Raw genomic sequence first — 15,117 nt, 5'->3', positions numbered from 1 at the left:
CCTGTCTAAGATAGACAAATATCCCATCCGACTTCTTTATCATCTTATCCACTTATCCTGCTGCCTTCAAGGATCTATGGACATAGAGATCAAAGTCCCTCTGATTCTCTGTACTTTCTAGGATCATACCAGTCTATGAGTATCCCTTTCCTTATTAGTCCCCCCAAACGGCACCCTTATTACTTTTCAGGGTTAAGTTCCATATGCCACTGTTCAGCCCATCTCACCAGCCAGTTTATATTGCCCTGTAGTTAAACACGTTTCACCACCAAATGTTTGTCATTATCAATGATTCCTCCTATGGATTGGTGACTCCCTATTCGACCTGGATGGACCACAAAATATTCCCCCAATAAGTACTCCATCCCAACCTGGCAATTCCACAATCCCTCTTCCCCCTCTCCAAACAGGTCTCATCTCCATTCCCTGTCATGCGATTCCCTATATTTACCTGGTCCTGGACTCCAGGAATTAAAATCTAGGAATTGCTTGTAATCCTAATTCTGTCTGTCTCTGATACTGAGGCCTCTGAGACTTAATTAAGAGGTCGGGTGAAGGCTGGAATTCTTGTCTCCAGATAATTAATGCATCTCAGAAACAGCACCATTCAGAAAATCCTCCCCCATCATATTTTTACTTCAAATTACCTTTTAAAGCTTGTCATTTACTATGTTTTCTGGTGGACCAAAATGTCCAGATTGAATTTCCATCTGATTTTTTTCAAGAAACAATCAATTCAGATTTAAATATATTTAAATAGTTACGTTCAAAACTCCAGCGTACCATTAACAAGGTACAAGTTAGGATTGTGTTTGAATACTGTCAACCTGCTTGGATCAGTGCAGCTACAACAACTTTCAGGAAACTTAACTCCTTCCAGAACAAAACAATTCACTTCAGTGGCATCCCAATCACTGCTGTAACATCCACTCCGTACACCACTAATGCACGTATACCATCTACAAGATGCATTGCAGCAACTTGCCAAGTCTCCAACTTCCAAACCCATTACCTCTATCACCTAGCAGGACAAGAACAGCAGATGCAAGGGAGTATCACCACCTGTAAGTTTCTGTCCAAGCTACGCACGATCCTGACTTTGAATCAAATTGCCATTCCCTCGCTGTTACTGGATTAAAATTTTGAAACTTGTTCCCTAACAGTACTGTGTGTGTCCCTTCACATCAACAACTGTACCAGTTCAAGAAGGTAGCTGATCATTAACTTCTCCAAGATCATTGATATGGGCAGCAAATTCTGGCTGCACCAACAATACTAATATTCCATGAACAAATAAAACATTTGGCTCCATATTTCTGAGTCCCATTTAAACATTGAATTTTTTTTAAAAAATCATTCCTGGGATGTAGGTATCCTTAATTGTTGCTTGATTGACAAGCTTCCCAAGGTCATTTCTGTTGGTGTGGAATCACATATAGACCAGACATTTCCTTCCCGAAAGAACATTAGTGAACAAGATTGTTTTTTGTAACAATTGATAGTGGCTATATTGTCATAATTAGGCTAGCTGTTTAATTCCTAATGCCACTGCAGCATTTAAACCCCTATCCCCAGAGCATGAGGCTGGGTCTCTTGATTACTAGTGAAGTAAAAATATCATGACATGACTGCTTCCCTGCTTATAATACTAAAATAGATGCCTGTTCATTATCTCATTTTGGAACTTCCCATTTGCAAATTGGCTGCTGCAATTTTCAAATGAAAACAGTGACTACACTTTAAAAGAGTACTTCTTTTGTTATAAGTTAGTTTGGGATGTCTACAAATCATGAAAAGCATAACGTAAAGGAAATTTTTCTATTGCCTAATTTCTCTTACGAGGGATGTCGGAAATGCTGATGCCACCTTCCTGTTTTTGTGGTCAGTTATGATTTTAGGGAAGACTTGATATTGTCACAATGCCGTTCCCTTTTTTCGAAAAGCTGTTCCTTTTCTCTTAGGTACTGTGTCCTTGGCTTTTTTCAGAGGGGTCGTAAATAGCTCCTGGTTCTGATTAGACTGGTTTGGTACAGAGCTTAAAGGATATTGAGAAGCCTTTTTGTTTATATGCTGCTGGATTACCCTGCCACAAAAGACTTTAACAAAAAGATAAACAAAAAGAAAAGAAAAAGAGCAAAACTGAAAAGAAGAAGTAGAAAGGAAAGAAAGGTGGCGACTATACGAGCCCCAGTTACAGAAGTCTAAAGCCTACAGAGGCCCTGCTAATCAACTGCCATCTTGGTATATTGGGCTTTGTTTACTTAAAATGGAGTAATACTGAAGAAAATCTATTTAGTTCCTAAACTGTGCAGATCCATTACTAATGCAATCTTACGTACCCTCAGAGCAGGATTTCATCAGGAAATTTGAGTAGAACTTTGCAGTTCACTGCTAATCATTGCTGACATCAGAACAGTCCCTCATGGGACAAATTATGCCAACTCGGCTACAGTTTGACAGCTTAACAGGACTGGTGTCAGCTTAGAAACAGCAATAACATCACAATAAAAAAACCCTTCAATGCAGTCCATAGACTAAGTGGTCTGTGGTGGAGTCAAAGTGAATAACTATGTATTTAAATGAGGTTTACAGCTTTTCCAAAATAATCTGGTCTTTGAATTATCATCTTCTGAACAAGGAAATGTTTGATTTGCAGGAATTCCCCTGTCTCTATTTAAACAGTTACATAAAGACATTTAATTAAACTTTGTGACAATGTTATTTTTTTGCCTCACCAAGGGAATTTACTGCTTTTCCAAGAAGGGTGCTTTGTTACTTTGGAATGTATTTTTTTCAAGTAGTAGATGCGACAAATTGGGTACCACAGGAATCATTGTTAAGGCACCAGCCATCACAATAAGGATATAAGAATGATTCATATGAGGGAACTAAATGTTTTTCCAAGTTTGCAGCGAACACAAACATAAGTTTCAGGTTGAGTTGTTGAGAGGATGCAGAGATGATTCAGTGTGATTTGGACAAGCTGAATGATGAGGAAAATACATGGCAGATGAAGTATAATTTGGATAAATGTGAGTTTACCCACTTTGATTGCAAAAACAATAAGACAGGTTGTTTTCTGAACAATGATAGATTAGGAAAGGGGTGAAGTGTAACGAGACCTGGGTATCCTGGGCATGCAGGTATAGCAGGCAGTTAATAAGGCAAATGGTATGTTGGCTTTCATAGCAAGTGGGTTTGAGTACACAAATACAGAGCAATTGTACCCAGGGCTTTAGTGACACCACACTTGAAGTATTGTGTACAGTTTTGATCTCCTTAAATAAGGAAGGATGATCTGACTATGGAGGGAGTGCAAAAAAGGTTTAACAGTCCAGTAAAAAACACCAAAGGACCGCAGATGCTTGGAATCAGAAACAAAAATAGAAATTGTTGGGGAAACATAGCAGGTCTGGTAGCATCTCTGGAGTGAAAGCAGAGTTAACATTTCAGGTCCAGTGACGCTTCTTCAGAATAGAGACTAATGTGCAGATTCTGTTTAAAAAAGGGTGAAATTTCTACATGTTGATGTTTGGAGACATTTATATATACTCAAACAATGAACACAGGAAGTTAGAGTGCAAATGCTCCAAGCAATTAGGGAAGTAAATGTTGTGTTGGCCTTTAAGCAACTGGAGTGCAAACATAAGGAAGTCTGCATTTGGTGAGACCATACCTGGAGTACTCTGCACAGATTTGGTCTCCACATTTAACAAAGGAGATAGTTGCTTTGGAGATGTTACAGAGAAGAGTCCCCAGATTGGCTCATGGACTGTGAGAGTTATCCTTGTGAGGGAGTAAACTGAGTCTAAATTCATGAGTTTAGAAGAATAAAAGCTAATCTCACTGAAACATACCTGATTGTGACAGGGTAGACACTGAGAAACTGCTTCTACTGTTTGAGAAAATTGAGAACATAGTGGCATTATCTCATGATAATGGGTTATCATTTAAAACTGAGTTGAGGAGAAATTTCTCAATTGAAGATTGTGACCCTTTGGAATTCTCTCACATGTATGGTCCATGGTTGAAGATGTTTAAAACTGACATATATGTGGCCCCTCATGGAATCGAGGGATATGACAACAAGTGGGAAAGTAGAATTAAAGCCAAAGATCAGCCGTGATCATATTGAATGTTGGAAAAGGCTTGATAAGTCATATGTTCTACTTCCTTCCTGTTTCTTATATTCTCATGCAGATTTCCTTTCTTCCCATCCCACCAAAATGTCAAATATCTTTAAATACTCAGTTCCCCACCTTGTCATTTTGCAACCACTATCGTATTTGTGCTAGCCCCAATTCATCCATTTTGTTATGAATACTTCATGCTTTTGAATAAGGATTCTTTAATTAGCGCAACCTGTATCTGAAGACTGTTTTCTGTTTTAAAGGTGAGCAAGGTGAAACAGGTGACCCTGGTGAACCCGGAAAAACAGGAAAACTGGGTCCACCTGGACCAAAAGGTATGGTGCATGGTAGACAAAAATATACTATAATTTTAATCTGCAGGAGTTTCTGTAATAACTGGATTCTTGTGTATCTGCTGGTCAATTAACATATAATGATTGTTCTATAATACTGTCACAATCACTGGGAGAGTTTGGTGATCTTGCTGCATTTTACAATTATAGGTTGACCCTTTAGCATGCTACAGCAGAGTTTACACTCACAGTGTCCCATGCTTCCTTATGACGGGGAATGAAGTTCGTCCCCTAAAAAACTGATATTCCAGACTTTCTCCACTCCATCCAAATCCTGCTACAGACACTCTCTTGCTTTCCTGCTGTCTCCCTTTTGCACTTGAGGATCTTTTTTGCTTCATCACCTGCAACCTGAGCCTCTGCTAATTTCTTAGTGCATTCAGGTTCAATCTAGCCATCGCTTTTAGTGCAGCCTATCCCTTTCAGTGACTCTCAATAGTTCATTGCCTTCCTTTTCCCCTGTTGATCGATCTCCTGTTCTCAGGTTTATGTCTCTAAACCTAATTTTCACTTGTGCAATCCGTCTCTTTTTGCTTTTCTCCTACTCATCTTTCTTTTGTTGCATCTGTAATTTCCCGTGCATACATTTTCCTTCCTGAAATTTAGGCAAAAGTTTCTATCAGGTAATACTGAGCATTTTATTTGTGATAAATCCCCTCTCAATGAATAGCACCCTCCTCTATGCATTTCAACTGTTTTAATAGTGCCAAAAAATGTATTATCGCTGTGCAGGGAAGTGCAGGTGCAAATTGAGCAGAGACCTTTGGTATGTTCTCTGAAATTTGTGCGCTAGAAATGCTGAGTGAAAGTGAAATATCTGCCACATAGGCATGTAATATTCTCAATGGCTCAGATGAGGTCAAATTTCTAAATGGCTGGTTGCAGCAAAACAATTCATCACAGAGAAAATTCAGTAATATTCTTTCCCTGTCCCACTCCACACAACTCTGCTACCTTACTACCTTAGGTAGGCAACTCAGCTGTGCCCCCAACGGTGATAACAATCAGGTAAAATATTTAAATGCCCCCATTCTAGGCATTTAGGCCAGGATCGCGGCACAGTAAAGGTTTGGAAGAAGACCAATGTTTTTACTAAATTACATTTTGCAACTTCAGAAGATGTATTTGTTTACTTTGTGAATTCATTGCTGTGATTCTATGACTCTACATAAATCCAGTCCCTAAATGAGTTTTGCTTTTCAACAATGCCAATAATCTTTTGATGAAAGGGCCAGCTAAACTCTGTAGGATTGACTGAATAGAACAATTATCACTTTACTGTCAGATAACATTGGCGCTAATTTAGTTTTCAAATTCACTAATGTGCATGGATTAGTACAAGGAACGATTCTTTGGATACTCCCGGCTCATTTATATCTTTCTCTCTCCTGATGAGCATTTCACACTGTACCAGTTCCATCCTGCCTGAAGAGGATTGATCATCGGTATGCAAGCTCTACAGTAACTTCATGTCACTTAGCTACCATACAGTTAACAGAGAATAGTTTGATTCAATCAATCCAGATAAAGTTGAGTTTTACCATTCTGTGTTAAATCTTTCAAATTCATCAGCACACTGATTTATCACAGAAGGCTATAAGTTTCTGAGATTTGACTCAAGGCACTTTGATATGGAAAAGTAGAGGTTTAGTGGACACATGGGCGTGCGAGTGGAAGTGATCTATTGCAAGGTTATTTGATTTTGGCAAATACGAGCCTCGCCCACTCAAATGATGCAATGGAAATTTGTCTGCATTGTGCCCAATCTTCTGAGCAATGCATGTGATAGCTAGAAACAAATTTACATCGCATGAGTGGAAAGTGCAAATCTCAAGTGCCAGTATAAACATGGAAGATTCTCGACTTGTTCTTGACAGTGGCATGTTCTCTTGACGCATATCACATTCGTTTATCACACACCTTCATTTCCAATAAAAATTGAAACAATTGTCAAAAATTATAACCATTGGTGATCCCTGAGGCTTGATCCAAAATGTTATTCTTTATTCCTGTAATTAAGGCCAGGACAAGTAATTGCATGAGCTATGCAAGTACATAAAACTATGGCTTTCTATTGTGATTGAGCATAAGTGATATTTGTTTCATTTATTATTCATTTAGCAGTTGCGGGCTTTGCTGTTTGGGCGGGGGGGGGGGCAGTATTTATAACCTACTGACTGCCCTTGAGAAGGTGGTGGTGAGCTGGCTCCTTGACCTGCTGCAGTACACACACTGTAGGTAGACTTACAATGCTGTTGGGGAAGAAATTCCAGGCTTTTGACTCAGCGACAATGAAGGAATGGCAATACATTTCCAAATTAGGATGGTGAAGGGCTTGGAGGGGAAATAGCTGGTGGCAGTGTTTCCATATGATGGCTGTCCTTGTCCTTTTGAAGGCTTATGGTTCTGGGTTTGGAAGATGCTGTTTAAGATCCTTGGAGAATTTCTGCAGTGCATCTTTAAGATTGTGCCACTGAGCGTCAGTGGTGAAGAGAGTGAATATTTATGGATGTGGAGCCAACCAAGTAGGCTGCTATGACTTGGATGGTATCTTGAGTGTTATTAGAGCTGCAAACACCCAGCAAGTGGGAGTATTACATCACACTCCTGACTTGTGTCTTGTCGCTGGTGGACATACTTTGAGGAGTTAAGAGAAAGTGAGCATTGCAGATGCTGGAGATCAGAGTTGAAGAGTATGGTGCTGGAAAAGTGCAGCGGGTCACGTAACATTCGAGGAGCAGGAGAATCAACATTTCGAGCATAAGCTCTTCATCAGGAATTTCGAGCTTATGCTGGAAATGTTGATTCTCCTGCTCCTCGGATGCTGCCTGGCCCGCTGTGCTTTTCCAGCACCACATTCTTCGACATTGAGGAGTTAGGAAGTGAGTTAGTCGCTGTAGAAATCCTAGCCATTGATCTGCTGTTGTAGTAATTACATTAAATCATTCATCCAATTCAGTTTCTGGTCAATGGTAAATCCACAATATTGATAATAGATGCTTCAGTTATGATAATGCTATTGAATGTTAAGGAGTGATGGATAGTGGCACAAATGTACTTGCTACTTGTCAGCCTCAGCTGAATTTTGTCCAGATCTTTCATTTGGATGTGGACTGCTTCACTATTTGAGGAGCCGTGAATGGTACTGAACATTGATGAAAATCCCCATCTACTGATGGAGAGAAGGTCATTGATGAAACAGTTGAAAATGATTGGGTATAGTTAGAACCCCGAGGAACTCCTGCAGACATGTCCTGGAGCTGAGATGATTGGCCTTCCACAACTATGATGATCTTTCTTTGTAGCAGGTATGACTCCAACCAGCCAAGTTTCACCCTTGATGTCCATTTGGTCAAATACAGTCTTGATATCAAGTTTGGTCACTCTCATCTCCCCTCTGAAGTTCAATTGTATGTTCAAACCAAGGATGTAAATGAAATAAGGAATTGATTAGCCTTGGCTTAACCCAAACTAGGCATCACTGAATAGATTATTACTAAGCAAGTGTTGCTTGATAGTACTGCCAGTAACATTTTCCATCACTTAACTGATGGTGGAGAGTAGACTGATGGCATAGTAATTGGCCAGGTTGCATTTGTCCTGCTTTTTGTGCACAGGACATATCTGGCAAACTTCCACATTGCCAGATGGATGCCAGTGTTGTGGCTCTACTGAAACAGTTTGGCTAGGAACACAGCAAATTCTGGAACATAAATCTTTAGTATTTTTATTGCAAAGTTGTCAGGTCCTTTGCAGTATCCCGTGCCTTCAGTTGTTTCTTGAAATCATTGGGAGCAAGTTGTATTTGCTAAAAACTGTTATCAATGAAGCTGAAGACCACTGTAGGAAGCCAAGATGAATCGTCCACTCAACACTTCTGGCTGAAGAACTGCTCTGAAGAAGGGTCACTGGACCCAAAACATTAACTCTGATTTCTCTCTACAGCTGCTGCCAGATCTACTGAGCTCTGCCAGCAATTTCTGGTTTTGTTTTTGGTTCCTAATTCCAGATATGTTTTATTGAATTCAAATTCAACCATCTGCCATGGCGGGATATGAACCTGGGCTCCAGAACATTAGCTGAATTTCTGGATTAATAGTCTGGCCATAATGCCACAGTCATTGCCTCCCCCATTCACTTTTCCTGTCCCGATTAGATCCATTCAGGTACTGGATACAGGAATGTGGATCCAAACTCTTGCTGCAAATTTCCTTCACAACTCCAGCCACATCATGTTGTTCTTGTGAGCAGGCTTCTTTGTGTAATTGGGTAGGGAAAGGGATAACCCTACAGACTCTTGCATATTGCAGCCTGAGGTCTAGTAAGTCACCTGGGAAGTGAGGTACAGCCATGTATGTTGAGAAACATACAGTTATTTCCTCTACTCCACTTTCATATTATTCACTGTCATCTATACAGTGTCCCTTTGAGTAGTTCAGCTTATGGGAAACTCTCCAACTTGCTCGGTTTAATGCAGCAATACTCAAGGAGTCTGGCAGCATCCAGAACAAACGATTCTGTTATTTGAACCCCATCCAGCCCATGTAGCCTTGATTCCCTCCACAACCATCTGCATTATGCACTGCAGCAACTCACCAAATGATTCTTCATGATACTAAAACAGGTGAGAAAGCAGGCTGTGATGAGGAGATAAAGAGTTCACAGATCGATGTTGATAGGCTAGGAGAGTGAGCCGGAATCTGGAAGACGGAGTTTAATGTGGATAAGTGTGAGGTTATCCATTTTGGCCGGTAAGGTAAAGGGGGAAATTATTATTTAAATGGGAAGTAGATTCAAAGTGCATCAGTGCAGAGGGATTTGGGCATCACTGTGCATGAATCACAGGAAGTGGATATACAGGTGCAGCACACAATAAGAAAGGCAAATGGACTCCTGGCATTTATTACCAAAGGACTGGATTATAAAAGTAAAAATGTCTTGTTACAATTATCTAAAACATTGGTGACACCTACATCTGCAATATTGTGTCCAGTTCTGGTCTCCTGACTTGAGGAAGGATGATGTGTCATTGGAGACAGTGCAGAGGAGATTCACCAGTTCCAGGGAGGGAAGAGTTGTTGAACAAGGAGTAGTTGAATAGCTTGGGCTTGCACTCTCTGGAGTACAGAAGAATGAAGGAGATCTGTTTGCGGTATATAAAATGCTAAAGATGATTGATAAGGTCAACATGGAACAGATGTTGATCAAGAGTGTGGTGCTGGAAAAGCACAGCAGGTCAGGCAGCATCTGAGGAGCAGGAGAATCGAAGTTTCGGGCAAAGGCCTTCATGTCAATTCTCCTGCTCCTCGGATGCTGCCTGACCTGCTGTGCTTTTCTAGCACCACCCTCTCGAGTCTGATCTCCAGCAGCTGCAGTCCTCACTTTCTCCATGGAACAGATGTTGCTTTTTGTGGGACAGTCTTGAACAAGAGGTCATAGATATAGCGAGACAAGATAGGTTCAAAACTAAGATGAGGAGAAACTATTTCTCTCAGACGGTAGTGAATCTGTGGAACTCACTGCCCAAGAGTGCAATGGAGGCAGAATCAAACAACAGATTCAAGAAAGAAATAGATAGGTTTCTGACAAAAAAGTGGGATAAAGGGCAATGGGAACAGGCAGAAAAGTGGTATTGAGACCAGGATAAGATCAGCCATGATCATGTTAAATGGTGGAGCAGGCTCGAAGGGCTGAATTGCCTACTGCCTCTCCAAATTCCTCTGATTGTATGTCCCTATGTTCCTCAGCAGTTAGCCAGACACATGAAATTTACTATCTAGAAGGTCACACTTGAATACCACCACCTCCAAATTCCTTTCCAGGTTACACGCTACCCTGCAATGAAAACATATCCTTTTCTTTTCAGTGTCACTGGGTCAAATGTCTTGAAATCTTTACCTAACAGCATGAAGGGAGCACTTCTACTGCACGACTGTAGCTGTTCGCCACAAGTAACATTAGGGATGAGTAATAAATTCCAACAAAGTGCCGTGATTGCAAAAAAGAAAAATATTGAGTAAAGTGCAATGAACATTTAATTGCTTGCCAGAGTAATCAAAGATGAGGTTAGACACAGAGGGTGGTATTTAATCTTGGTGAGAGGAATATTGTTCGTTGGCTGGTGACTCAGTGAGAGTCATATATCACCTCCTTTGGGCAAGCACACCAAATTGAGTGGCTCAATGGCAGACCTCCTGGATGAATCCTATACCTGCCCCCCGGCAACCTCCTGAAGAAGTGCCAGTCAATCAGAAACCGGCAATTATCCAGTGCAGAATGTGTCAATGACAGTAGCAGTACCTGCCAGCAATGTACCAATGAAAAACTCAGGATCAGTGAGGGAGTTACACCACAGATGAGGGAGATTGGGGTGGGATAGCAGCATTGGGGCTATGTAGGAAGACAAGGGGCTCCCCATCTACCACCTTCCCATCATATGTCCAAGCCTTCCTTGGGCGAGGGTATTAAATTCCACACAGAGATTCATTAACTAATGCTATCTTATCTAATGATATCTAGGGTAATACAATTAATAGTGATTGGAAGATTTTGAGGATTACGTAAAGCATTTAGATATGTACTAATAATTGGCAGAGTTCAAATTATCATCATCACAGTTAGCATTAAAGTATGTCTCAGCATTTGTTGGATTTTGTTCTATTATTACAACAGTGGTAAAATTCAAGGGTCTGGCTGACTCTACTGAAGATTATATCAGCATAGGAATTAGAAGTGGGCATTCAACCCTTCAAGCCTGCTCTGCCATTAACATGACCATGGCTGATCCTCTGTTGGTCCCTACTCCACATTTAACTATGTACTGTTATAACAATAGAACAAAATTATGTTCAGTGTGTGAAGTTTAATCACAGCTAATCAGACTCTAAAAATAAATGTATCATTGGTAATTTTCCATGATTTGGGTATTCCTCTTGTATGAGATTACAATAAATGACTCCACCTAATGTATTGTTTTATCTATTGTGCCACTAAGTGCAACTACCTACTTCTACTTCAGTTTTGGGGAATGCAATGGGAAGTTGGCATCTTTGTTCATTGTCTTCCTTCTGCAAACATCTTGTTTGCACTCGTATTGCACTAGTTTGTATTCTTTGTATTTTTCTACAGCTGTTTTACTCTTAGAGTTGAGGCATTTCTTTCTTTGTAAGAATTGTATTTGTTAGTCCTAACACTCTGCGTTCCTCTCAACTTTTCACTCTTGTAATAGGTAGGGACATAATTCCTGCAGAGAGTCAGCTGGATAATGTAAATGGGGTCTGCGGAGTTAAAAACTGTTGTGTCCCAAACCCTGACATGGATACCTCCACTTCAGCACCCTATCCCGCCAGTGCACGCGCACACGCATACACACACACACACATGCATTTGTGGGATTGAATTACAGTAGACCACTTTAACTTCATAAATATGGTGAATAACTGACTGGTTATTGACTATTAGACCAGTCACCTGTTTTACACCCAGTTAATGCTATTTTACATCAATAGGGAATAAAATATAATGGAGGACAAATTGAGTGATTAATCCAGCCCTGACATTTAACTGTATACTTTTAACAGTATACTTTTAACATTATACCCTTGAATTTTTCCCAAACATAATGTAAAATTACATTTTCTCAGTGTTAAAAATCTTAGCATAAATGTCCTTTAGGGAGGACATTTGTCATTCATACCCAGTCTAGTCTATATGTGATTCTCCATGTACCAGCAAAGTTAACTTTGAAATGTCTTGGCAAACTAATGACAATTATGGACAGGCAGCAAATTCTAGTCCTGTCAGCAATGCACACATCCTGTGAAAGAATAAATTTTAATCTCTGTTAGATTTAAACTGTAACTTTAGTTTTATACCTAATGAATGCATTTAAGGAGACCTACATTGTCCATGATCATTTTAATTATACTTGACACAACTGCATATATTTTAATGATGAATTGAGTTGACTGTGAAAAGCTTAGCAATATAGCTTTGTATACTATACAGAAACATTCAGCTCTTCAGAAAATATTGGCATTAATTGCAATGAATCAATTTTTAAATTTAAGATCATTGTCATTTAAAACAAACCCGAAGAATTCTTCTTTTCATTCCTTTTGCTGCTCAGAAATATACATATTCTAATTTAATTAATTGCATAAAGTATACCGTGAACTACTATTTTGCCATTTTTGTCAATAGCTATGCTGCAATGCAATAAATTAGCAAACTAACCTGAAGCTTTACTTTTACTAAGGAATGATTGGTGAACCTGGTCAGAATGGAGAAGTTGGACGTAGGGGTAAAATAGGTCCAGTTGGTTTAAAGGGTAAGTCTGAAATTTGAATAGTGTAAGAACTTTGAAGTTGCAATGTTTAGTTATAATTAGATATTTTCTGTCTCAGGCAGTTGATTATATTACGGAATGTTATTGAAGAATAAACAAACATAATTGAGAAATAACTATCTCTCATTTAGCATACAATAATGTTTAGAATAAAATATAATGGAATAAAAGTCCTATTGCAAACATTTAAGTAATTAATTCACATTCATTCAGTTAAGGAACAATGCATTTATTAATTCCATATCATGTAATAATGAGTTTGTTCTCAGTTTCTTTCGTGAAGTGTGAACATTCTCGAGCAACACAAACTTTGGTTCATATTCTTGTTTTTTGTGTATATTTTGTGTATTAGTGAGAAAAAAGGGTTATCTTGTGGTGCAATAGTAGTGTCCCTATGCCCAAAAGATCCAGGTTCAAGTACCACACCAGGACATTTGAGCCACAGAAAGTGCATATATAACAATGGGCAAACAAGCTGGTTATCCGTCTGTAAGTCCTTCCAAACAGCTTGATGGCAGGTGATAAGAGTGGACAAGTTTCCTGATCAGTCATCCAGAAGAAGGAAAGGACAAACCACTGTAGTACTTTGCTACAAGCACCAATCCAGGGGAGGCGAGCCCATAAGAAGCAAGGACAGATAAAAAAGCGACAGTGAAAGAAGGAATTAGAAACTATATTAACTTACATTCAGTAAAAGTGATACCAGTATTTTATTTAATCTTAGGTTTAAGTGCATGTGTTGCATTTCATCATGTTTATTTCCACATTTATTGGATAAAATATTTGCACATATCCCAGTTAATCTAATTGATAGAAGTCGATTTTACATCTAAATAAATGGAGAAAAACAATTCACAATTCTTCCTGTGCCTCAGGATGAAAATGACTTCTGTGATTTTTGTGAAAACAGTTCAGTTCCTCTCTTTTGATTTAGATTCAATCTGCAGGTGCAGAAACAAACCATTTCCTACAACACCACACCATTGCTGGACCAGAGAATTACTGGGCATACCAAAGCAGCACCTCTGCTTCAACAATTGTAAATTATCAGAAGAAAATCCAGCCCCTTATCTTTGGTGCAAAATAGTGCCTTACCATCAAATAAAATTAATAAATCAGTGCCAGAGGTACAGAAAACATTCTAGTAATAACGAGGCATTCATAAATTCAGGTAGTAAACTTTATAGGTGCAACAGTTAATGGAACTCCAGTATTTTCAGCAAGGAGATCAGCACATTATAATTCCTGGTACAGTATAAAAATCTTATAAATAGCTGATACAGAGCTACAGTTCTATCATGATGAACATATTTTTGCACTGTAGTGTATTTATCCCACCGGTTGGATGTAATAGCTGTAATTTGTGAACAAGTAGTTTCAAGCATGTTATACTGGTTGCAGGCAATGGGATACATTTCTTAAAACTGATAATTATTGTACATGTTGAATGACTTTTTAACCTCCAACACATTGGGTGGCAAGTGACTGCCTTTATAAAATAAACTTGCTGATAAATGTTGTCAAAATTGCTGTTCAAACCTGATTTATCCAAATATTAATTTTGAATTTTTTGAATAAACAGTCAGATATAAGTAAAAATATTTGTTGGATGGTATTTTCCAGATAATGGATTGATACAACCATTAACATAAAAGATTATTTGTCACATCTACTTTTGTTCATTTATGAACATGTCTTGCAATTAATGTATGCAAATCACATTGCAATACATCATTGTCATATACATGTAACTTTGATTTGACAAAAATGAAGCATGACTATTTCCTACAAAAACCTCTAATTATATTTTCATTTTAAAATGTTATAATACTGTATAAGTGGTAATAAGTAGTCTTCTATCTGTGAACTCATCTATTCTAACTCATTTTTTATTATAATTTAGGTGATAAAGGAAATAAAGGTTACCCAGGACCACCTGGGTTGAAAGGTGAATCAGGTATTGTTTCTGATTTCTAAAATATATGCTTTTTTATTCAGTTGTGGGATGTGGGCATCACTGGCAGTTGGAGATGGGGTGGACAGAGGCATTTATTGCCTGTCCCTAAATGCACTTGAGAAACTGGTGGTGAGCTGCTTTCCTGACCACTGCAGTCCATGTGCTATATGTAGTCCCACAATGCCATTAGGGAGGGAATTCCAGAATTTTGACTCAGCAACAGTGAGGGAACAGCAATATATTTTCAAGTCAGGATGGTGTGTGGTTTCAAGGGGAACTTGCAAATGATGGTTCTCCATGTACTCACTGCCCTTGTCTTTCTAGATGTAA

General features: G+C 39.0%; 1 protein-coding gene across 1 annotated transcript in view; it reads left to right on the top strand.

The window, feature by feature from the left end:
- The window catches only part of colec10 (collectin sub-family member 10 (C-type lectin)), a 41,115-nt gene that overhangs the window by 12,741 nt on the left and 13,257 nt on the right, over positions 1-15,117 (top strand). Inside the window, exons 3-5 of the mRNA XM_043688983.1 lie at positions 4,394-4,465; positions 12,741-12,812; positions 14,734-14,787. Coding sequence (XP_043544918.1) covers positions 4,394-4,465; positions 12,741-12,812; positions 14,734-14,787 — 198 coding nt within the window. The remainder of the gene's footprint in view (positions 1-4,393; positions 4,466-12,740; positions 12,813-14,733; positions 14,788-15,117) is intronic.

The sequence above is a fragment of the Chiloscyllium plagiosum genome, chromosome 4 (genome assembly GCF_004010195.1).
Source record: "Chiloscyllium plagiosum isolate BGI_BamShark_2017 chromosome 4, ASM401019v2, whole genome shotgun sequence".
Taxonomy (NCBI): domain Eukaryota; kingdom Metazoa; phylum Chordata; class Chondrichthyes; order Orectolobiformes; family Hemiscylliidae; genus Chiloscyllium; species Chiloscyllium plagiosum.
This window is presented reverse-complemented; position numbering and strand designations above follow the sequence as displayed.